Source organism: Daktulosphaira vitifoliae, unplaced genomic scaffold (assembly GCF_025091365.1).
Source record: "Daktulosphaira vitifoliae isolate Bord-2020 unplaced genomic scaffold, ASM2509136v1 Scaffold_5, whole genome shotgun sequence".
Lineage (NCBI taxonomy): Eukaryota > Metazoa > Arthropoda > Insecta > Hemiptera > Phylloxeridae > Daktulosphaira > Daktulosphaira vitifoliae.
The window spans coordinates 19,955,580-19,981,812 of record NW_026099576.1 but is presented as its reverse complement, the minus strand read 5'-3'; the positions used below and the strand labels follow the sequence as shown (position 1 = coordinate 19,981,812).

Below are 26,233 nucleotides of genomic sequence, written 5' to 3'. Positions count from 1 at the left end.
ATGGAAACGTTGAACAACAGTTACCATAACATTAGACCAATGAATCAATTGTACAAATAGTATCTCATTTATGGCTATCTAAACTTGAAGATGAAGATGACCACATTTAAAAAAAATCTCAAAATGTTTAAGAATAAATATAAAATTATATTATATTAATAATTTCCATTATATTTTAAAGATAGGTTTTTTTTAACTTGTACTTGTCATAGGTCAATTTGTCAACTGGAATATTATAAAACATAAGTTTAACTAGTGAATGAAATTTCAATTTACCTATGATCAAATTCGCCTTGTTTTTTTTATGAAATACGCATCAGGAGCATTATTTGGGGACACGGGTCGACTTTGTAAGCTTCATAGATAATAAAAGTAAAATGTATTATTTGTTTATTTCTAGACTTATTATAAATAGTTAATAATAAAGTTATTAGTGTTCTAATAAGGAATATGTTATATAATAAAGTTATTGATTGATATTAGATCGTATTTAGTGGTTTAGTAGACGTAAATAAATTTTCATTTGGAAAGAGGGTTGGAAAATTTTTTTAAATTGATAACTTTCTTTTTATGACCTTTATTTTCTTGCTTATAATCCTTCTAAAGTATTACTTTAGTACAAAAATTAAGATGTTGTGTTACATTACATGTTATGTATTTTAATGGAAAGAAATCACGTTTTTCTAGTACATGGAGTATGGGGAATTCTCTTAATGACCTATACTGTTGACAATAATTTTTGCACCACCGGGGTGATTTTTATGAGGGCGACCCTAAGTTTGTTTATGGACTGAAAACGTAAATAAAATGGATTCAAATAACATTTTAGAAATATCGATTCAACATGTACTACTTATATTAACTTGAAACGATTATTATCCATAACGTATAAAATGCATGTACAAAAAAATTTAAGTAATAGTTATGTAACTTTGACACTTAATGCATTAATACCATTTAATTTTTAATTATTACACGAATAGAATTTATATAATTCTTACTTCCAGCGTGATAAGTTGTAGATGAATAATTTTATTTTCTAGTTACACATATTATATTTACTTGTCAGCTGTATGTTCAAGTTTAATAAAAATCGTTTAATAATATTTGTAAAACCGATTATTTAAATAAATTCATTATTCCATAATTAATCTAGTACATAGTATGAAGAAATAGGCTTATAAATGGAGCAAATATTACTCACTTTAACTTAAACAATTATAATCCTTCAAGATACAGATATCATTTTTACTAATAACAACTATAAAATTATGTGATTTTATTAATATTTAATTATATTTATCCTCATTTATAATTTATTTCGTGAATGTTCAGGCACCTGTAGGCTAAGTTATATATCTAACAACTGAGCATTTATTGCATTATGTGTATATTTATTTTATTTTTGTAGTCATTTTTCATTAAAATCTTAGAGGTAAATAAGAATATAAATCGACAAATGATACATCTTTCGTGAAACAAACTCGAATAGCAATAAAATGTTGGCGTACCAAATAAATACAAACTAAAATTTTATTATCATTCAGGCTTTGAGTCATTAAAAACTATCTATATAATGATTTTAAGATATACTAAATAGTCATATTTATTCTGATTACAAACATCTATAAACCAAAATTGCAGATTACTAAATATTGTAGCAACTAATTTACACAATCATACAAAAAGCAATAATTACCTTTCAAAAACGAGTTATACCTGAGAAAACGCCACATATTATACGGAGTCTTATCATTTCGTATAAACACAATAATTTAACGTAGATATATATTTAAGAAATAAAAACATGAAATGGATGACTTACTTCCTCTAAATTTAAAGTAAACATCGAGCCAAACTACGCAATAGTGAGGACATACTCATAAAAATCTCAATGAAAATTGTAATTATTATTATTAATTAAATTGAAATAAATAAATAAATATATATATATAAAAGGAAATGATATTATTAAAAAAAAAAGTATGTCGAATGAAAAAGGGATATAAATATTATCTTTCAAGATGTTCAATTATTCAGTAAATAATTTTGTATTTATAGTCACAATTAAAAATATATCAACCAATAATTATATAATTGAACAAAGAAAAAAACGTTTTTCCGTGAAAATTATAGCTTGGATGCGAATCTGAGGAGATATTAATTTTACCATAACGTGTGTTTTGTTATGTATCTCTTATATGATTATAAGATGTTGAATTCATATCGGATGTTTTTCGCTTTCTGTTTAGTCATGTTATTACATTTAATTCTTTCAGATATGAAATGTGGTTTTGGATCGAAGTATGATCCTAACTTTTCTTTGATTTGTTTGTAAGTCAATTCATCCGGTTTTTGAGGCGTGCATAAGTCTTTTAGTATTTTGTATTTATTTTTACCTACTACTGCCAACAACGTTGGAACTTATTTCGCTGCCACTATATTATTTCACGTTAAAAATATGTCCAATCTTTCCGTATATAATTCCCAGTCGTCGTCGCTTGGGTCGAACAGCTCCATATTTCCAATTGCTACACTCATCATTTTACCTGTTTTATTCTCGTCGTCACTTTGTTATGAATATCTTAATTTAAAATAAGGAACTTTAATTTACAATAAACTTAACTTAACATGATTAATAATTATAAAACCTAATGTGTATGTATAATGTTAGTTTATGCTTTAAACGAATAATACAGTGTTAACCATATAATACAACAATATCAACTACTGATAACATACACAACATAACATGTTTATTTATTTATTTTTGTGTTTATTGTAAGAACACTTATTACTATGTTCAAAATTGTTTATTTTTTCCTCAATCTCCGTATATGGTGGAAGTCTCCAAGAAAGAACAACTTTTAAAATCGGTAAATTTCGACATTTTTTTCTAAAACTGTCATAACTTTTTGAAAAAATGAACAAATCAAAATAATTTTTTTCATATAAATAGTTTAAGTATTATCTTTTATTTGACATACATTTTTGAAAATCTGACCCTTCGTTTGTTCACAGGAGGGATTGAAAATAGCAACTTTTGCATAAATGTAACTCTTTCAATGTGACTTTTGAAAATATTCTGGAAATACTACGTTCATTAGACAAATGCTAAATTTATGCTTATATTATGTACTGTAAGTTAAAAAAAATTTGTCCCAGTATTCCTTATCTTTCATGTGCTAATGGCTGCTGTAGTTAAAAAACATAATATTTTTGGGTTGAAATTTATCAAGTATAAAATTGAACAAACCTAACTAGATTATTACTCAAAGGAAAACTATTTATATTAATTTTAATACTGATTAAACTAGGAATAAAAAAACCAATTAAGATTTTGTAGTATATTAATCAAACCACAGTCTAAAGCATAATGGGAGTATTTATGTAAAAGGTAAAATTTTTAAATACAAATGTTATGACAAGGTGATTGTATAAACGTCAAAAAGCATTATACTATTATACTTACATAATTATTTGGTTTTTGTTTTTGTAGAAAACATACTTAGTAAATTATTACTCTTGGAAGCAGTTACCAATGAAAAAAGCTTTTTATTGGTTTCTCTTAATCGAAGAGCATCTCTTTTTCTCTTTTAAATGTCCATATTTTAAATATAAGCAACATAAAACCAAAACAAGATTAATGATTGTACAATTGCTGAATGTAGTAGAGATGTTAAGTTCGTGAACGAATAGTTCATTTGAACTATTCACTTAGATGAACTATTCTGAACTGTTTCAGTACCTGTAACTTAACAGTTCACAGTTCGAAAAAAATTGGTAGCAATGTATAAATGAAATAGTTCGCGAACTTTTTTAAAAATTCTTTGTGGTTCGTTGTTCGAAATACTGTAAATGGTTAATAGCTGTTTACAATTAGATAACAAATAAATTATATTGTTAAAATGTTACACGGTTTTTAACTGTTTAACAATAAAATAAATTCATACTATGTACAAATATTAGATCAGATTTCTGATTTAACTTATGACTACTGGTCAGTATATCTACCTTGAATTAGGTGATAATGATAACATGAGCCATGAGGGTATTAATAATAATTTTTTCTTAGTTTATGATGTTCAGGTTAAGGGTTAGTTTATAACTTAATTGCCCATAAGTAGTGTGAACTATAACTGAACCGTGTACTGCTATACTAATAGTGATAAAATGAATAGTTCATTGCCAAACAATATCAGCATGATCAATAAAATTAGTGAACTTAAGAATAGTTCATTTGAACTATTCACTTGAATGAACTATGAACTAATGAACTATTCACAGAAATGAACTAAACTTTCCATCTCTAGAATGTAGAATGAATATTACGAATTATTCACGATTAATTCCTTATCGATAAATTTAAATAAACGGAGTTTACAAGTTTTAAAATTTAAACAATTAATGCTATTTTTAGATTTTTTTGATGGAAATACCAACATTTATGGCGTGTTATCAATTTTGTTACTTTTTCAATATCACGATGTAACGAGTATCGAGTAACCGATAATGTTATTCGGACTATTAGTCCGTGTCCCGTTGTTATAATCTCCCTCTAAATACTATTTTATAATTTTTTTAGCTAATGTAACCGGCGCGTCGTTTATATTTTAGCAGGCCAAATAACAGTCTTTTAAAAAAAGTTAGTGCAAATGCACACTTTGCGACCCCAATGACGCTCCTGATATAAATATACATTTAAACAAATAGAGGTGGAATATTGAAAACAAATAGCCGTAAGCTTGATTCACAGAACATCTCGATGATATTGTATATTATTCTATTATTCTAATCCTCATACAAAATCGAGCATCGGCTATTTTTTATGTATTATAAATTATAATTAGTAATACATAATATATTAAAATTAAAGTATAATTTCAGAATTATAATTTTTAATTAAATTTAAGAAAAATGCAATTTTCACTTTACTTACACTTTAAGACCTACCTTTATGTTAAATGTCATGTTTCTACCTATACTAAAAGTTTCTTATAATTTTGATGATGAGTGAGTGAATAACAATAGTGGAAGGTTTGTAAAAACAGTTTGTGTTTACAATGTTTTTTAGCAACAAAAATGGTGAGATTGTTCTCAAAATAGGTATCGGCGAATTCTTAGTCATTTTTTAAGTTAAATATTTTGAATAAAATTTTAAATAAAAGTGCAAAATTTGAATGACTCCCATTTTAAAAAGACTAAACATTAAGGGCTAACTTTTTTATAGATTTAAGCTACTAGAGCTTAATCTATACATGGAATTTAAAAAGCCTATTTTAAGTAGAAACTGAGATATGTGTGTACAAATAATAAATTAACAAAATAATTTCATTTTATTTTTAATTTGACATTTAGGATGCCAAATATTAATATATATTAGTTTATTTATTACAAATACAGCCAGATAATACATTGAAATTATTTATTTGTAGTACTAGGTGCATTGTATATTAAAAATAATTTTCAGGTTTAAATTCTTTATTAAGAATATTTAAATGTTTTTAATTAAGCAATAAATTAAAGTACGAAAACAAAATTATATCATCTATTTCTGAAAGCTTTGTAATTAAAAAATGAATTAAACATAAAATTTTTTTTTTTTTTTTTAATTTCATGATATAATAAATTTATTCAATACAGACATTATGTAAATCAAGCTTCTTTCTATACAATAGAAGTAAAAACTTAATTTTTTATAGTGTAATATAAATACATTTAAAATTCAATTAAAAAACATTTTTATGAATTTTTTAATATTTATAAAAAGTACATTCAATAACTAAAATATAAAAATAAGATTTTTCAAAGAAAAGAAAAATTGATTTTAAAAAAGCATTTATTTTATTACTATAAGCCACAAAGTATCTAAAAGTGAAAACAGTAATTTTTTGAATCAACAAACAAAACAAAGTAGGTAACTGGTGGTTAAAAATATAACATTAATTAAATATTATCAATGATGATAGATAAAGATTATAGTACTAATATTATAACAAAAAATCAACATGTAACCAAAAATCATTTTTATACAAAATTAAAATTTGTAAATTGTAAAATAAAAATGTCTAACTATTTTAAATTATCACTTCTTTATATTTTACATAATAAAAATTAGATTAAAAATATAATTTCATCATTACCATCTTACACGATCTTTATATTCTTGAAGAACACTTACACGTTTTATACTTTCATAACCTAAGATAATAGTAAAACTAAAACAAATAGACTGTACAAGTCTAGCTGAAAGTCCTTTAGTAAACATCATCATTTTTTCTTCGTCCCAAAGACTTTTAAATGTTTTGATGATAGAATTTGTTCTTTGAACCTATATATCAAAAAAATTGATAAAATTATTAATATAAAATTAATAATAAACAAATAATTCTTTTAAATTTATACACCCATAATAAAGAAACAGTAGTTACTCAAAGAAGACGTTCTTAATCAGAAAATTTTAAGAATTATTAGTAATTGTATGAGTAAAAGCATATTTTTTATAGTACAAAACTTCTATACATACTTGTAAACGAGCCCTGATTGTGTCCATTGGATTTGTCATTAAAGTAGTAGTGAATCCAGCCAAAACCCCTGATATACTTTGTGTAAATAATAGTGAGGTGTTAAGAGGTAACCTTTTTTCAAGTTGTTCTAAAAAATATATTAGGTTTATTATTATTTTTATTTTTTTTTACTAATTTTCTAAAAATGCAGAAAATATTATAATATATTAATATTAAAATATATATTCATTTTAACATATTTCTTTAATCACTTCAAATATGATTTATATGTATTATTAGGTATTATTAAAATTGTTTTAAATCTTTTTAAATAATAAGAAAACCAATAATTTCAAAGTTTTAAGTTGAGAAATTAGACAGTTTTTAAACACAGGAATTAAAATATTTAGCAAAATATGTAAATTTAGAATGATTTCCTTCATTATTTACAAAAACATAAATATTAGCATTGATATGCTAATATATATGAGAATGTATTAGTTTTACTATGATGTGTTTTTTTTTGTGTTTGTTACCACTTTTTCTCAGCTCTCACCGAACCAATTTCTTTCAATGATACGTCAAAAGATCATTAATCATATCTAGTTGTAGACATTACTCTCAAAAATTAAAAAAATTTCCCTCGTTCCCAATAAATGGGAGAAACCTCCAACAAAATTACAAATTTAAAAATCGTTAATTTTCTAAATTTTTTCAATTTTTTTTACTTAAAACTGCCATAACTTTTTCAAAAATGACCAAATCAATATAATTTTTTTTTTTAGATGCATGATGTCTCTACCTATCATTTGGAATATTTTTTTTACAAATTTGATCTTTTACCTGCCTACAAGGGGTATTTAAAATGACAACTTTTTCAACTTTTGAAAGTGTTCCGAAAAGTCTGACACTTTTATATATATCATAAATTAAAGCTAATGTAATGAACTTTATTATAGAAAAAAAATTTCAGACTTTATTTTGTCTTCACGGTGAAAATGGCTACCGAATGTTATTTTTGTGTGAAAATTCTCGATTTTATTTTTTACATTTTTAACTTTATAATGCTATAACTTATTGAAAAGTGTATGGATCAACACAATTTTTTTATGAGAAATAATATTTATATCCCTTTTTCATTCGACATACTTTATCTTAATCAGGATATTAATAAGGAAATAGCAGATCATGTAGCTTTTGGAATAATCCACCAACTTTTTTAAAAATTAACCACTATCTAAAGATTTGCATCGAAGCATTTTTTTTTTTTGATAGTGATTGTAATCACTGTCAGATATCATTATACTTAATCCAACTATGCCACGTCACCACTGTGCCGTGACCCCTTGTGCTGGGTTTTTTTTTTAAACATATGTTACTCAATGAAGCAAAGAATTCTAAACTTACATATTTTGCTTAATATCTGAATTCCTGTTTAAAAATTGTCCAATTTCTTAACTTAGAACTTAGAATATTTTTGAAATTATTAGTTTTCCTAATATTTAAAAAGATTTAAAAGAACTTTTAACTTTTTCTTCTGTACTTTGATAATATACATTTTTAACTAGTTCATCATATAATATAAACTGATCCAACCAAGAAAATTACTCATCATTAACAACATTTGAAATGGAGTTCAGGAGTTATGAGAGTATTTTTATACCTGGAAAGTAAAAGAAGCATGATGTCAATGTGATGCATATTAATTAAAATAACATAATCCACATCTCACATCTAATTTTTATTTAGAAATGTTAATAACTTCAAAAATATTAGTTTAAAAGTTGTAATCAATCAATTATTTTCTTAATTAGATCATTTTCTATTATATGAACTTCCGACTAAAAAAATTCATACCCAAAAAAGAGATAAGGAATAGACCTAAAAAATGTTTAAATACTCAAAATTAAAAGATAAATAATACTAAACAAAAAAAATCTTTTTTTAAAAATTATTATTTTAGGAGAAATTTAGTGGTCAATAAAATCACTATATATACAGAATGGTTTTGACATATTATAAATGTTTTACCTAGAGAATATTAAGAGTTAATGTTTCTTTATATATATATATATAGGGTATTCAGTAAATAAGGAAACGAATTTCTATTATACTCATTGTTTGTAACAATTTAACTGTTTCCTAACTTACTAAACACCCTGTATATATAGTTTTAGACTATGTTAAAAATATATTTTTTGTGTAAATGGTTGAAATTTTTTGAAAAACAATAGTTCAAAGTACATTTTACCCATTTTTTTTTTTTTATTAGTCTTGTTCTTCTTCTTCTTCTTTCTCGCCTTAATCCCAACTACTTGGGGGTCGGCCACCCTTATCCTAAACTTCCACTTGACACAATCTCGCACATGATCTGTGTTTACATCAGTTGTCCTCATATTGCATTCAATAACATCTCTCCATCTCTTTTTTGGTCTTCCTTCAACATTCATTTCTACAGCTGTTCTACGGCTTCCGATTCTTCTCTTCTCATAACATGACCAAACCATTGAAGTCTATTTTCTTTCATCTTATCCACAATTGACACTACACCTATACTCCCTCTTATATGCTCATTTCTTATCTTATCTTCTCTAGTCCCTCCACTCATCCATCTAAGCATTCTTATCTCTGATACACTTATTGTCTTATTGTCTACTTTCTTATCAACCACCCAACACTCTGAACCATACATCGTAGCTGGCCTCACTACAGTCTTGTAGAATTTACCTTTCAGCCTCATTGGAATTCTATAACCGCATAAGACACCAGACGGTTCTCTCCACTTCAACCATTCATACTTAATCCTGTGTTTTACATCCTCGTCAATACCACCGCTCTTTTGCGCAACTTATCCTAAATACTTAAAACTTTCCACCTCTCCAATCAGGTCCTCACCAATTGTCACTGGTCTCCTTATTTCACCTACCTTGTGATCTCCTTTGTCAAACTCGTACTTTATATACTTTGTCTTACTTTTACTTATTCTTAAACCCTTTTCTTCAAGATCTGACCTCCACAATTCTAGCTTTTGATTCATTTCCTTCCTATTTTCTCCTATTAACACTATATCGTTTGCAAACAACATGCACCATGGCACCTCTCCTTGTATTTATCTAGTAATTTAATCCATCACTATAGAAAATAAGGAAGGGCTTAAAGCAGAACCCTGATGCACTCCTACTTTTACCCGAAANAGAAAATAAGGAAGGGCTTAAAGCAGAACCCTGATGCACTCCTACTTTTTCCCGAAAATTTTCTGTTACTCCTCCCACACTATTTACTCTAGTACAAGTGCTATACATATCCTCTATTATATTAATGTACCTTTTCGGGACTCCTTTTCTCATTAATGCCCACTTTTACCTCTCTTGGTACTTTATGTTACGCTTTCTCCAAATCTATGAATACCATACAAACCTTTTTCTTTTTTTCCCTAAACTTTTCTATTAGTTGCCTCACACAAAATAATGGTTCCATGGTGGAACCCTGTAAATCATATTAATAATTTTGAATGCTCACCCTGAAAAATAGTATAAAAACTCCACCAAAGAGCACTATTAGGAGCATAAGTACATACTGAAGCAATATATCCTCTATAAAATCCTTTCAAACCATCTTGTTGGTATACACATTGTGCAATATCTAATGTTATATGAAACTTTGATTTTGAAGTATCCAAATTGACACCCAAAGGACGGAAAAATATCTATAAGAAAAATATATAATTAATGATTAATCTAAGTGAGCATTTATAATAACTCAATATTTCAAAATGTGACTTTATAATCACTTATTGTGTCAATATGTGATTTAAATAATATGATATGATGTTATCTTTTACTTTAAGTAAGTTATGGTTATTTAGTTCAGAGAGAAACACAAAAAATCATCAAAAACTTATACAATTGCATTTATCAACTTAATTATTCAATTTTAATACCAAAAACAAAAAATTTCCCTAGACCAAAAACACCTTCAGATCATATTTTTAAATGTATTTTAATCGGCCACACTACTTACAGTTTTTATAAATCTCTGAGCCCTTTAAAGTACAAAACTCAACTTATATAATTCACTCAATTATTTTTTTGCTAACATCATTATTTAAGATGACAATAATAAGAAAAATCCTTATTTTTTGAAAAATTAAATAAAAAGATTATTTATAATTGATATATAAATCTTATTAATTTACATTAATTCTTTTAAATTTTCTTATAAGGTTGAAAAATTAAAAGAATTTTACTATGTTAAGTTTTGTGTCCAGAAATTAAGTTTCTAATCTACAATGATGATAAATTTTTTTGTATTTATTTAATATTTTTCAAGAATTAATAATGTAACTTGTGATATTAAGCATGTTATTATTCTTACATAAATTTTGAAAAACATTAATTATTTCAATATTTTGCAACATTTGTTTTCCAATTTTAATTGAAAGTATTAAAGTCAAATAATGATAAATAAAAATATTAAATTAACTCACTATTTTATCTTTACTATTTTTTGGATTTGACAAACCAAGCATCATTAAATGTTGACTGACTACATCAAAAGGCACAATTATAGTTTGGCCACAAACTGATGCAACTCCACCAGCAACAAGGGATCTTACTTCTGGTAAATTTTTTAAATATGGAGCCGTCATAAATCTTGTTTGCTCATAAGCACCAATATAAGCTACACCAGAAAAAACTTGAACCGAGCTAACCCAAAAACCTCGGTATAATCCAGATATGCCTTCTGAACGATAAATACGATTAGCTGCATCAAACAAACCTAAGAAAATGGTAAAGTAATATTGATAAAAAAGAATGAGGATGTATAGTAAAATAGATAAAATATCTTTAATACCTTTATACAATTCTCCATGCTTTTGTATTTGTAATCGTGTTTTGATCAATGTTAATGGATACAGAGTGGCACGAACTGAAAATGAACTTAGCATACTTAAAGGTAAAAATTTGGTTTTGTCCATCATGTCCCACTCAATGGTTGAGAGGTGAGATCTTGTTATAGTATCCTCAGACATATTTATTAATGTCAACTACAATATAATCTGTCATTAGGTATAGTATTTACAAGGAATATTATAATAAATAAATATTAAAGCTTATAGAAAGTCATTTTTTTATTGATTAAATTTTATAATAGTATTATAAATTAAATAACACTAAACAGAAATATTCTTAAAAAATGCTCTAAATTTAGCATTTTAAAGTAAAAATAAAGAAAACTAGAATAGTCTACAACGTAACGAAGTACTATAGAACAAATTTGACATTTTCAATAAGTTTATCATTAGACATTGATTTCTAGAAAGTTTATCAATTAATATCACGTAAAAAAAATTGTTAACAATATGTTCTTATCTTGAATTATGTTGAAAATTAAGTTTTTAAGGTTAAGAAAATAAATTTTATATGTTTGTTTTTGTTTTAATGTTGACTTGAATGATTAATTTTTCTGCTTTGACATTAATTCAAATTTAAATTTAAATTTTGATTAAGTATTTTCAATTAATTTATGTTTATATAATAATGCATAGATAAACTAAACTAAAAAAAACAATATAAATTATTACATTATTTAAATAAAATAATTTTTACCATTTATTTAAAATGGCTAAAAGTTTCTTGAAATGTCAGTTAGGATTTCTTGGTAACGCGGAAGGATCTGCTTTTCTTTCTCAAGGTTTTATTTATAATAGTTATATTATACAAAAATTTTAATATGCAATATTTGAATTTAGGTTTGACCACAGTATCTGTATCAATTGTAGGACCTTATGAACCAAAAGCAAGTAAGATATTATATGATAGAGCCATTGTTGATGTAAAATTTAGAAGAAAAACTGGGAGCATAAGTATTACAATATTTTTTTATTTAATCTTAAAATTAAATTAAGAAATATTATTATTACTTTATATACTTTTAGCTGTTTATGACAAGATGTTAGAGAGTATAATGCAATCAACAATAGAAAAATCCATCAATGTAGAACAATACCCAAGATCATCTATTTCAATTATTGTTCAAGAAATGCAAGATAGAGGAAATGTAAGTTTGTTATCTTTTATTACTTATATTAATAAAATACATTAATGATAACACATTAATTATTATTTATCATTTAGTTATTATCTACTAGTTTGAATGCTTCATGTTTAGCACTAATGAATTCTGGTATTGCTATGAATCATGTTTTTGCTGCTGTTAGCTGTGCAGTTCTAGAAAATGAAGAAATAATTTTGAATCCAGATGAGTCTAAGATTAAGGTATTTTTTACTATTATATATTTTTTCAGTAAAAAGTTGCTTAAATATTTGATATATGTACACAAATTCTTAAATTTGCTTTAATGTGTTTTAGTCTTCAGAAGCTTATATTACATTAGTTTTTGCCAATTCTGAAAATAGAGAACTTTTGTCTTCATACACAACTGGACATTTTTCACAACTTACATACATTCATTGCATGGACAAATGTTATGCTGCTAGTAAAAAAGTTTTCAAGTTCTACATAAATTTAATAAATAATGGCACAATGTTTAAATAAAATGTATTATATTATAATATGTTTATATGATTTCCTTTATATAATATTTTAATATAACTATTTTTTGAGTATTATAATCATTAAAAAGGTTGTAAAAATATGCATTTCTTAGTAATATTTTAATTAATAATTTTTTCCATATTAAAGTGTTAGGCAATTGAGTATAAAATAGTTTAATCATTGATGTAACTTTTAACATAGAGAATTCAAATTAATTTCCCTTGATTAAAAATTTGAATTTAAATAATGACTGTTATGATCAATTTGCTTGTAAATATCCTTTTTAATGTATAAATTATATATAAATAATTTTTTTATTACTAGTATGTTAAAATGGGGTAATTTACTACTAGCGCTTTAGTTGCAGACAAACGCTATTTTAACAATGATAACAAACCTAGTAGATAACCATAATCTTTGGTAATATTTTTAATGATAATATTGATGTTATCAAGTGTGGTGAAACATTTTCGGTTTTTTTTTATAATATTCACTACTTATAAAAAAATTTTTTACAACTGAACCGACCAGTGTTACATACGCATAAATATGTCTGAAAAAAACTCTAAAACAGAAAATGAACTAGCAAGTCTAGATTGGTTAAAAATAAAAACTGACAAAGGTAAAACTCCCGACTTTGTTATTCGGTCTCAAATGGAAGATCCCGGTAACAAATTTCTTAGGAAATTCAAAGAAAATCCTCTTGTGCCTATTGGTAAGTCAATGTATTTTAATTAATCAGTTATATATATTTTTTTAATATTATAAGATTATCCAACAGCTAAAGAGCATAACTGAATAATTCATAAGATTTAAGAGGCTTATTACTCAAAAAGTAATTACATATCATCATCGTGTATATAAAGTATATCTAGTAATAAGATTATTATTTATTGAAGGGAAGAAAATTTTGAATGTTGAAGATAATTATAAAAAATATTTGCTTGTTAAAAACATTTAAAAATACTACCAAGAATAATAATTTGAGAATTATTATTTGTAAATTTTAAAAAATACAATAAAGTTGGATAAAATTATTTCACATATTTTACATTAAACGTAAAAACCAGAGTTAGGCTAGATTGTTCCAAATTTATATAAAATAAAAAAAGTGAGGACTTGACCATGGTGTAAATATTTTTTAAATATAAATAATGGAAAACATAAAGGTGTGATAAAGAATAATAAGTAGAAAAATCATAGAAAATATGACCTTTTTTTGTTTAATTTCTTATGAGACAGGAATTTAAAATTGAATTTTAAGTAAAACTTTGGAATTAATTATAAAAGATATTATTATGTTTATTTGACCTCATTAAAATTTTTTAATTTCAAAAATATTTCAGATAAAATATTTGAATTAAATACCAGAGGCCTAAGAAAGATCTTGTCATGGGAGGGAATATATAATATTCACCTTTCCTCCAAACAAAAAAAGACCTCATAATGGTAAAGACTGATAATTTAAATAAATGAAAGTTTTGACTAACATTTTGAAAAATATTTTTTTAAATTTTATTCCCACAAGGTTAAATTATGTAGTATCTTGATTTTTGAATTATTACTATAATAATTTATTGTTTTCAGATATGTATTCTAATAACCAAAAAAAAGATGGTAAATAGTGTGAGATATAGATATAAAAAGCACAGTTCATAAAGAGGGATAGATCTTAGTTATTACTTAATATTTGTAATTAGAGTGTTAAAACTACTCTAACCTGTTATTCACTGATGATAATAGAATCTCAGTTGTTGACTTGTAGTTGTTCAAAGAGTTTGTTTAAATTATACAAGGTATGTTAATAGGAAGAGTATTATTTATGAATTATAGAAGTGTTAAATATTTTAATAAATGTAAATTTTATATTATGTGATTGAATTAAGTTAAAAACTAGAGAGACACACGCAATGAGTATATAGGGAATAATCTGAGACAGTAATGTAAGAAAAAGAGATATGAAAGTGAGAGGAAATATTTTATAATAATATTTGATTTATCTTAACACTTTAACTCACTATTTGGGTACATATTTGTGTGTCGTTAATTTAATTAAATAAATTAAATAGTTTACACAAAAGAATACTTCTAGTTAAAATAAATATAACTTCTAAGGGGAATAATTTGTTTTTGTATAAACTATTTTAGTTCTCTAAAACTAAGCTTAATGAAGTGAATAATGTTAATTTATTGATAAAATCATTTTATTACAGTTAAAAAGATTTTAAACATACATTTTTGAATTTATTAAATTAAAATTTCACTCTATTATATGCATGCATTGATTAAGAATACTTTTATGAAGAGTTGTTTTTTTATTTATCACTTCTAATTTAATCACACCCAAACCTAGTACGATTACTGATATATACAACTATAGTTTATACCATTTTGTAAAAACTTTATAAATTATAATGTAATTTTCAAAGTTTCTCTGAAAGTTATATTATATTGTAATACATCACTTAAACAGCAATTATTTACATTAATTCATTTTTTAAACAATGTTTAAATTAATTGAACAGTATGTTTAATAAACATACTGTATATATCTCTTAGGCTGTTCATATCTATTTATAAAGTGCGAGGTTTTTATCAATAACAAAAGTGAAGTATAGAGTAGTAGCATACATAGAAGTTTAATGTTGGGATATTATTTATAAAAATAAAAAATTAGTCTTTCCAGAGTAAACATAACAATTTTAATATAAGTTAACACTGTAGTAATTTTTAGATTTATTTTTAATCATTTTTCATTCTATACTTTTTTAGAGAAATACAAGGTCTAATGAAAATAGCTCCATTAAAATTTCTTATTAGATTATATCCTTATTAAAGTGGTCTACCAAGATTATATCGGTAGCTTATCTTATCAATCCCATCCTGCTATATCAATAAATTAATTTTCCATTTACTTTTAGAGTGGGTTACTATCAAAAAAAATGTTTATGCAAAGTAGACTGCTCGTTTTTCTCTCAAAGAAATCTCATTAACCTGACATTTTGCTTGCCTATTAACTCAAAACAAATATTTATTAAAATACCTTTATTATTTTATGAGTTTTAAAATTTATATTCAATAAAAGTATTATTATTTATAACTCATTATAAATAATAATTTATTCAAATTTTTCAGGTGCCTTATTAACTGTCGGTTTCTTAAGTTATGGCTTAAGAGACATGTATAGAGGAGACAAAATGAGATCTCAGATGATGATGCGTGGACGTATTGCTGCACAAGGATTTACAGTTGTCGCGTTACTCGGAGGACTTTTCTATAAAGGCTTAGCAGTTATGAAAGAAGCTGAGAAAGAAGAAAAATCCACAAATGACTGAAGACAACTTTAGATCATTTATAAAATGATATTTCATTAATTAATTAAATGTTTTGTTGTAAGTAATGTAGTTAATAACGTGTTTATTGTATGTATAAATGTATAAGTATAATATTGACGTTTTTGTTGTTCTTAAGTTGAGTCTTTATTATTCTTAAATATAAATAGAATAATTTTTGTTGATTAATTAATTTATTTTTAAATTGATAAAATTGTATCGCCACACGTGTGCAAATTACCAAAAATTTGGTAATGTGCATTATTCTAAACATTATATTATATAATTTATACTTCATTTATATAGTTTTTTAATCATCGGTCGATCCCAAGCTGTTGGGATAAAAATGAGGTAAAAGATGAAGAAGATGATGATTTATATAATTATTTCAAGGAATTTATTTAGTTAGATTCAATAATGTACTTAAGAACTTATTCAGATGGTAATTTAATAAATCACTAATTTCACCCCTTTAAGGAGTGTAAAATTTTATGTTTAATTAATGTATATTAGCAAATATAGGTGAAATCTACGTTAGATCAAACTATTATTTGAATGATTTAAATAAATCACATTTAACTTTCCAATGTTATATTTATGAAGCTAATAATATTGTTGTTTATAAATAATTACACTAAATCCCGGCTTTATTTTTTCCAATGCTTTTGCAAGGAGTATTTCGACGCTTCATAAAAACAATTGCTGTTTATCATTTTATAATAATTTTGAAAAAAAGTCATTAATTCATAAAATTTATTTTTTTTATATAAATTTCATTTGATTAAAATCTTAAAATTCAAAATGTAATAAATTTATAAAAAAAATTTCAAAATAAAAATATTATAACACTAAAATATTTCTCTTATACCTAATTTTGCAGAAGCCATTGACGTTCCTTCTGAATTAGTGCCTATGCATGTATAGTTACCCACGTGTTCAGGTTTGAAATCTAAAATTTGTACCCATGATGTGACAGTAAAGCGATTTGGTCCACCTCTGGTTTGTATCGCTATTGCTATATCGTCACCTATATATCAAATCAAAAAAATCAATAATGATCCATTTTTATAAAAATAAAATTGACTAGTCTTGACTCGACGGAATAATCTATTTTAATTTAATAAGCATAAAGGGTCCCAACGAGAAAAAATATAATGTCACATTCTCTTAGTGAAAACGATTTGTAAACATCCAAGACTAAAACAAAAGAAACGCAGCATTAAAGAAGTTATTACACGTGTTATGTGTTCTTATTGAACTCCATTTTTGTTATTCGAGCCAATTTTGTTGTCAAATTACATTTTATAAACGTTGGAATATTTCTTTTTATGTAAAATAAGTCGGTTTCAGCCGTTGCAGTACAAGTAATACTTTTATATTGGAGAATTTTTTAACACTAATTTACTTTTTATTTTTATATTTGACGTTTCTACAGTGATACAGTATATTATATCAAAGTTCAATTTCTTGGAGTATTTTTATGGATCAATACAGTTTTTTCAAGTTATAAGTGGGTTGATTGCCATATAACAATATTTTTATCTTATTTTATTAACTTTTATTTGTGTAGTAGGACTGGTTACAGAAAAAGTATTAAAAAAAAGACTGAAAAGTAGCATATAACAAGGAATATATTAAATTTTATATGCGTGATATTATGATTTTAACATGTATAGATAAAGAAAAAAGTTTGTGTTTTATTATTTAACGCTATAGTGAAATGTTCAGTGTAATTTTGAAGTGTCTCCTTTTGGTTTGCATTTGAAGTGCATAAAAATCAGAAATTTATTTCACACGGTTTTACGATTTACTGACTTTTATTATTGTCTCAGACATTAACTATCTACCCATTACAACGGAGGCATTATTATATCGACACACATGCAAACGTACTTATGCATAAGAAATTGTATTGACTCGGCTAAGTTTTTAAGCTCATCTATCCAGATGAGTGAACTTTCAATCGCGTTACTTAATAATCCAGTTGACAGAAGATAATGATGTTGAGATAATGTATAGATTTTTGTTGCGTATTTTAAGGAAACGCACGCTAGTGTAAAGGTTTTGTCGATTCTGGCCACCCCTATTGATTAAACGTGTATGTATAGTTATACTAAGTAAACTAACTGATAATCAAACCCTGGCTGGATTTCAATTTTACTTAAAAGAAATATTAAAAAAAAAATGAAACGCAAATTTAGTGATAACTATGATATAAAAAATAATGATAAACGATTGTTTCTTACAAATAATTTCAAGAATATGTCTACTATTACTTAAAATATTTTTACCCGGTAATGATTTAGTAACAATTGCTGTATCTGTAAAACTCCAACTAACATTTGGTACCGGAAACCCTTTGATTTCACATTCAAATATTACTGGTTGGCCGATAGTACTGTAAACGTCTTTAGGAAATGAATTAAAACTTGGTTCTGTAAATAACATTATTGTTATTTATTTATCAAAACTAATTTTATGTTATTCATTTAGAGGATATAACAACCAAAAATATATAAATTAATAGTATATTTTCCTTCTGTTTTTAATTATATAATACTTAATTCACCCTCATTCAACTGAGATAAACTCATCAATGTCGAATCTAATGCACATTATTGTATTATTTTAAAAAACACTTAATATATTTTTTGAAAAACAATAATTCAAAGTACATTTTACCCATTTATTTTTTTTATTAGTCTTGTTCTTTTTCTTTCTCGCCTTAATCCCAACTACTTGTTGGCCCCCTTATCCTAAACTTCCAGTTGACACGATCTCCCACATCCTCTACGCTCACATCAGCTGTCCTCATGTCGCATTCAATAACATCTCTCCATATCTTTTTTGGTCTTAACTCGTACTCTATATACTCTGTCTGACTCCTACTTATTCTTAAACCCTTTTCTTCAAGAGCTGATCTCCATACTTCTAGCCCTTGATTAATTTCCTCCCTATTTTCTCCTATCAACACTATATCGTCAGCAAACAACATGCACCAGGGCACCTCTCCTTGTATTTCTCTAGTAATTTCATCCATCACTATAGAAAATAAGTAAAGGTTTAAAGCAGAACCCCGATGGACTCCTACTCTTACCCGAAAACCTTCTGTTACTCTTCCTGTTGTCCCCGCGTACATCCGAGATAGGACAATTTGCCTTTGTTTTGCTCAGGACACCTCATACCATTTAACAAAAATTTTACACCAGCTGTCGACCTGACGCAACCTCATTAGTCGCTTCTTACGACTGGCAGAGGGGCCGTGGAAGTATTCTTATCCCCTATCTACAGGGAAATTTTTTTTTTATAAGTAATAAACTAATAAAGTGTGATTACTAAGATCCCTCATTGATTTGTTAATTATGGTATGATTCGGTAATAATTATTACAATACAATATGTATTAAGTTCTAAAGTATAATTGCTTTATATTTATAGTTAATACTATAAATATAAAATAAGTCAGGACTTATAATATACTTTTAATTCTTTACCTCTGGTACAAGGTCCCAAGTATTGTATCAACAATAAACTATTGTTGCCAAGTTTAGCGGAAACTTCGTTTAAATGACAAACTGTCAAATACGTTGAATTGTCCGATCCACATACAATTTCCTTTTCTTTGCAGACACACCGGTAAATTGTCTCGTCTTCTTCCTTTAGGTAGTAAAAATAGAAAAATATATAGTTTTGTAATTTAAAAAATTAAAAGATATCTTAATTTTTAAATTAAAACAAATTTTACTCCCTAATGTTTAATATCCACTTATATATTTAAATTTCAGTGTACTTCTTTAATAATATTGTCCACAAATATTGTTGTTTTTTAGTACTAATATATATTTAAGTATACATATAAAATGTAATGTCATATGTATTTGATATCATATTTGTAGGTAATGTTTTTATTGTTTTACTTGTTAATATTATTGTATTACTACTCAAATGTTATTTGAACTTGTAAAAATGTATTAAATTGATACTATAAAAATGTGGACTTTAAACACAATTGCATGTACAATTATATTAGGTAAGTTATAAAATATTTTTCTGTTATCATCAATCACTAATTTTTATTATATTCATGGGTTTAAGAACCTAATCATTATATTTTAACCAAAAAATTATTTTAACGACAAAATTATTAATATTAATAGAGTTTTTAACTCACAAGAATTTGTTATAATCTAGTAGTATAATGTATGTTAACTATATTGATATAGTCTAGTTAAATATAATTTTATAAAATAGAGCTCGAATACTCTAGTGGGACTATATATTTTAACTTTAATAATCTTTGTATGAGTCCTTCAATTTTATAATGATATTTACATTTGGTAATAACAACCTTATAGGTGAATTTTGGGCTTAATTTTATGCAAACAGTCAAGTGAAAGTTGTGTTTTTTTTTTTTTTTAAAGTTAAATATTTTAAGTCGAACTAAATAATTATTACAAATTGAATTTTTGATTATCACATATATTAAGCTGGGATCTGAAATTTTACTTTTTAAAATTTCTAGAGGGGATTTGTGTCTTTTTCTCCTAAAAGTGTTCATCTCTTACTAGTTTAACGCATTCCATAGTGTTTGCACAAGGCTTTTTAGCGTTGCACTCTGAGCCTTCATTGTGACCGCATACACCGTACGGACAACAGTCACATCCATCCGGCACCAGACCCAACAGGCATTCGCTTTGATCGTGTGGACAGTGAATCGTTGCGCACTCATCTTCTGGACACTGAAGATCACTGCGTTTAACACCATTTGCAGTAACAAAGAACGCAGCCAAAACAGCAGCAGCTATGATGATGAAAGTCGCACGTCTGTTACGCATGATTGACTAGTGAACGACTGCCCTGATAATGTGCACTCAAATATTAATAACAGACATCATAACAGGTCGTGTCTGAGGGGTCAACAGTCGCAGTAATACAGTAGGCACTTTTCACACGCGAACAGATAGTTTTACACAACTTCCTCTATGAGATTTTTACAATTCTTCTGAGCTCTCCTTATCAACGTCTAATATGCTTAGAGAACTGACATTGAAGTATGATGATTCATAAGCAGATTAATCAAAATTTAATTTATCATTATTTATTGTTATTTACACGTACAAGGGTTCATTATTTATGATTGCTTTGATTTCTATTTTATCAGCAAATAACATATTTATTTACTATACCTACATTATAGTACATATACAAGTATAATAAAAGTCTCAAGTATTCGAACAGTAAAAATAATTTCCATAGAAGGGTATCAACACAGACGCTATGTTTCACAAAATTTGTTCAAGTATTAATCATTCAGAGATTATTATTGAAAGGCTTATAGGCCTAGTGATTTAATACACCTACAGTATATTAAATTTATTAATGTATTTTTAAAAAGCGATAGGAGAATAATCCATGTAACCATGAGGTGAGTCATTTATTAATCAAACGTAAAATTTATTGAAAGTGTATATTATTTACTGAACCATTAAAATACAATATTACTTTTTCAATCCAAAACTTTTATAGTGAAAACAAAAGTTTATAGCAATAAAAGGAAATATTTTTAAACACTAAATTATTAAAAACTTTAAATAAAGGAGGTTGGCATAATAGTACCAGTTAAAATTAAAAAAAAATGTTTTCAAAGTTTTCTTGATTTTTGAAAAAGTTAATATCATTACACAAATTGGATCAATTCGATCATTAGAATGCATAATATTATGATTAATAATTAAGAGTAAATGGTAAAAAGCTTATTACTTAATAATAAATAGTCTAAGAATAACTAATTTATTAATTAGTCAGATCTAACTGACAACTCATATAACTTATGATCTACATAAGATTTTATACGTTTTTTTTTAATCATGTATTACAATATAGAATTATATTTAAAATATGTTTTATGTTATTTTTCACAATTACAAAAATATTTTAAAAATTAATTAATATATTAAAATTTTTTTTAAGATTTGAAGATTTTATAGATAAGTTTTAAAGAAAAATTTTGATATCAAAAACTCTTATTTTAATTCAGTAGTTACGTTTATACAGCATTTTGAAATTTGTTAAATTTTGATTTTTTATACAATTTTCCTATGGTAGTAATGTTAGTCCATATTATGTAAAGTACAGAAGTAAACACGTATTACATTATTTACTAGTAACAGTACGCGATTTCTTTTCCATGAAAATTATTAACATTTGAATAAGCATTTGTAATTGACATGAAATAAATATAGTTTAAAAAAACACGCTTTTAAAGCACATCGAACTAAAAAGTTAAAAATAATTTTTAAAATAAGCTTAAAAACAATAATGAACGAAAAATAATAGTATTATTGAGAAAAAAAGCGTGGGCGCTTTGAGCCATGTTTTTCGTATATTGAGTGCCCGACCCTCGAAATTAATTTTTTAAATATTTTTTGTAATTGAGAAAAATATTAATTAATATAAAACATATTTTAAATATAGTTCTATATTGTAAAAATTTATTAAAAAAAACTTATGAAATCTTATGTAGATTATAAGTTATATGAGTTGTCAGTTATAACTGCTCCACTCGTATCGTATATATATGTACAATAAAAAATATTTGTTGGGATAAGATGATTCAATTTTTCATCTTTACTCATATTATTTTTACTAATAAGTTTTTAATAACGGGATTTTAAAACCCGTCAATATTCTAAACAACTAAAATTAAATAAATAAATACAACTAAATATAATTTATTACATCTAACCTTAGAAAACGGAACATAAAAAAAATGATTTATTTACTTTTACTATAGACTAAAATTTAAGCTCAGTAGCATATGGATAACATGAAAAATTAAATCACGATGATAAAATCATTGTTATTATTAAATTAATCGGGATGTCGATTATATTCATATGGAATATTAACAAAGGCAATATTTACATTCACAAGCCATTATTGTAGTAAATAAAATTTGTAAAATCTTACCACAAGCATCAATTTGGCTGATCTCCCCTACACATATTTCAAATATCATTTAGACTAGTTTTGTGACAGTAATTAAGGTTTCATGTGTTATAAAATTTTGAGTTCATTTAAGTATCAGACATTCTAAGTATACACTTAAGAACACTGAGAATTTAATAACATTTTTATTGAACATGTTAAATTAATTACGTCGAAATAAGGATCCATCTAATTTATTTCTCTATATATGTAGTTAAATCACTTAAAAAAGAATTTATACTATTTTAATAATGCAATTACTTTGAAATAAACTTTAAATTAATTTCATTATAAAGTCGGTCTCATTTGTTCAATAATCATTAAACTCTAAGAACATACCTTCGTTATAAATAATAATTTGTTATAAATAAACGATAAAATCATACATGATCATAAAATAATTGTATGAAAAAGAGACGAAATCAGATCTCTTAAATAATGAAGATATTGTCTTGAAAAAAACATTTTTATTCGACTTAACACCTGTTAAATTTTATAAAAACCTCTCAATTTAATAGAATAATATTATGGAAACATTAGTTGAACATTTCAAGATATTTGTAGTATTTTATTCCAAAGTACTGGTTTAAAAGTTGTTATCGACCAGTCATTTTATTAATTAGATTATTTTCTATTTATTATCTATTATGTGCTAGTTAAATATGTATATTGTCATTAAAAAAAATAAAGTTTAAACTATAAGGGATGATTTTTAAAAGTAATTATTAACTGATAAATCAAGAATTATATGTAACTAAATGAAATCAAAAATTATTTTTCCAGTATTATATTCATATATATATATATATATGTTAAGTATTATGTCTCCAGTGAATTAATTGAATAAACGGTCCGATGACCTAATTTCTTTTTGTTTCAATAAAAGAACCTGTGTTTTCTTGTGATCTACCTATCTGACCACTTTAGTGGACGTGTTAATATTAAAAGGTAAAAAACCCAGCACAGTGGGGACGAGGCATAGTTGGGTCCAGTATAGATTTAATCTGACAGTGATTAAAATCACTATCATAAGAAACGCTTCTATACAAATCTGTAGATAAAATTTAATTATAAGAAATTGGTGAATAATTACAAAAGCTACATTATCTGCTAGTTTCTTATTAATACCCTGATTAAGATAAAGTATGTCGAATGAAAAAGGGATTATTAAAAAATATTATTTCTCATAAAAAAATTGTGTTGATTCGTACACTTTTCAATGAGTTATAGCATTATAAAGTTAAAAATGTAACCAACCCAACCCAACATCAACTCCTATTTCCTTAATTATATCCAGATTAGTAATTAGTTTAANAGAGTTTAATTTGTTATGAAGTTTTAGGTAAGCAGTTTTGGCAATATTGTTAACATAACTAATTTGAAGATCTGAATGGAGAGTTTTATTAGGGACGTACCAAGGGGAATTGGTGAGTGTTCGTAGGCAAATGGATTTAAAGGATTGGATTTTTTGGATGTTGGATGGAGCGGCACAGACCCAGATTTGAATACCATAAAACCATAGTGGAAAGATAAGAGTTTTATAGATGAGTGTTTTTAGCTTTAGATTAAGTTTGGAACGTAAGAGAGGGCGAAGTAGATGGAGTCGGGTGTTTAATTGTTTTCTTTTTTCAGTTATATGGTCTTTCCAAGTTAGTCGTTTGTCAAAAATGAGGCCTAAGTATTTTACTTTATTATTTTGGGGGAGTAAAGTGTTGTAAAGTTTGACTGGTGGACAGATGTCTGGTCGAAGAGAAAAGGTGATGTGGTTTGATTTGGTTGTATTTACTTTAATTTTCCATTCGGTAAACAATTTTTCTAAAAGATTGAGGTGGTGTTGGAGTTTGAAATTTGTTATTAAGGGATCAGCGTCTGATGCTAATATGCTTGTATCGTCAGCAAAAGTATTTAAGATTGTAAAGTTAGATGTAGGTATATCAGCTGTGTATATTAAGTATAAAAGGGGGGATAGGTCACTGCCTTGGGGAACTCCGGCGTTTATAGTGAAATGGTTAGAAAGTGTGTTGTTTATATTTACTTGGAAAGAACGTTGGTCTAGGTAAGATTTTAATATTAAGTAGTATGGTGTTCGGAAGTTTGATTTTAGCTTGTGGAGTAACCCTTCGTGCCATACCTTATCGAAAGCTTGGGCTATGTTTAAAAAGACACCTGAACAGTATTTTTTTTGTTCAAGAGATGAGGAGATAGCATCGGTGATACGATGGAGTGGGTGTATTGTAGAGTGATTTGCACGGAATCCGAATTGAGAGTGGGGGATGATGTTTTTTATTTCTGAAATATTTCGAAGACGTTTTAATAGTAGTTTTTCAAATAGTTTTCCCAAGGTAGGGAGGAGGCTGATTGGACGGTAAGAAGAAGTTAAATTTTTAGGTTTACCTGGTTTCGGCACTACTATGATTGTTGATAGTTTCCAAAGTGGGGGGAAATGAGAAAGTCTGAGCATGGCATTGAAGATATGGACTATGTTTAGGATAGATTTGCTGGTTAGCTGTTTTAAGATGTTATTTGTTATAAGGTCGTAACCTGGAGCTTTACCGTTCTTTAGTTTGCCAATTGCATATTTGACTTCATTTGGAGAAAAGTGTTTGGGGGGCAGTGTCATTGGTAGGGGGCTATCTAGTGATTTGTTGATTTTGTTTATATGGTTGGTAGAGGGGTTTATGTTGTTGGGTTTAAATACTTCATGTAGGTATTCAGCAAATGAATTAGATTTGTCTATGTCAGATACTGCTAATTGGTTGATGTTTAGTTTTATTGGCGGTATTAGTTCTTTATGTTTTAATATACTTTTTGTTTTGCGCCAGAGAGAGCAGTTAGATGTTTGGAGTTTGAT

General features: G+C 26.0%; 6 protein-coding genes across 8 annotated transcripts in view; 4 read left to right on the top strand and 2 right to left on the bottom strand.

The window, feature by feature from the left end:
* LOC126907346 (trace amine-associated receptor 1) overlaps positions 1-26,233 on the top strand; it is a 326,541-nt gene that overhangs the window by 44,514 nt on the left and 255,794 nt on the right. The gene's annotated exons all lie outside the window — the stretch shown is intronic.
* On the bottom strand, positions 5,816-11,792 carry LOC126907348 (solute carrier family 25 member 44). The gene is made up of 5 exons (XM_050688564.1): positions 11,361-11,792; positions 10,993-11,285; positions 10,026-10,212; positions 6,527-6,654; positions 5,816-6,331 (listed from the first exon to the last, which is right to left on the bottom strand). Exons 1-5 carry the CDS (start codon positions 11,536-11,538, stop codon positions 6,140-6,142), a joined length of 978 nt encoding a protein of 325 aa, XP_050544521.1. The 5' UTR covers positions 11,539-11,792; the 3' UTR covers positions 5,816-6,139.
* Positions 11,954-13,081, top strand: LOC126907356 (exosome complex component RRP46). Its single transcript, XM_050688574.1, has 5 exons — positions 11,954-12,200; positions 12,259-12,372; positions 12,445-12,566; positions 12,644-12,784; positions 12,879-13,081. Exons 1-5 carry the CDS (start codon positions 12,128-12,130, stop codon positions 13,062-13,064), a joined length of 636 nt encoding a protein of 211 aa, XP_050544531.1. The 5' UTR covers positions 11,954-12,127; the 3' UTR covers positions 13,065-13,081.
* LOC126907360 (HIG1 domain family member 2A) lies at positions 13,504-16,585 on the top strand. The gene is made up of 2 exons (XM_050688581.1): positions 13,504-13,779; positions 16,200-16,585. Exons 1-2 carry the CDS (start codon positions 13,614-13,616, stop codon positions 16,397-16,399), a joined length of 366 nt encoding a protein of 121 aa, XP_050544538.1. The 5' UTR covers positions 13,504-13,613; the 3' UTR covers positions 16,400-16,585.
* On the bottom strand, positions 17,133-21,441 carry LOC126907351 (insulin-like growth factor-binding protein-related protein 1). Its single transcript, XM_050688570.1, has 4 exons — positions 20,961-21,441; positions 19,890-20,052; positions 18,688-18,831; positions 17,133-17,423 (listed from the first exon to the last, which is right to left on the bottom strand). Exons 1-4 carry the CDS (start codon positions 21,228-21,230, stop codon positions 17,245-17,247), a joined length of 756 nt encoding a protein of 251 aa, XP_050544527.1. The 5' UTR covers positions 21,231-21,441; the 3' UTR covers positions 17,133-17,244.
* LOC126907357 (odorant receptor 46a-like) overlaps positions 21,506-26,233 on the top strand; it is a 26,875-nt gene continuing 22,147 nt past the window's right edge. For all 3 annotated transcript variants that reach the window (XM_050688577.1, XM_050688575.1, XM_050688576.1), the window contains exon 1: positions 21,506-21,820. The gene's annotated coding sequence lies outside the window, so the exon portion shown is untranslated. The remainder of the gene's footprint in view (positions 21,821-26,233) is intronic.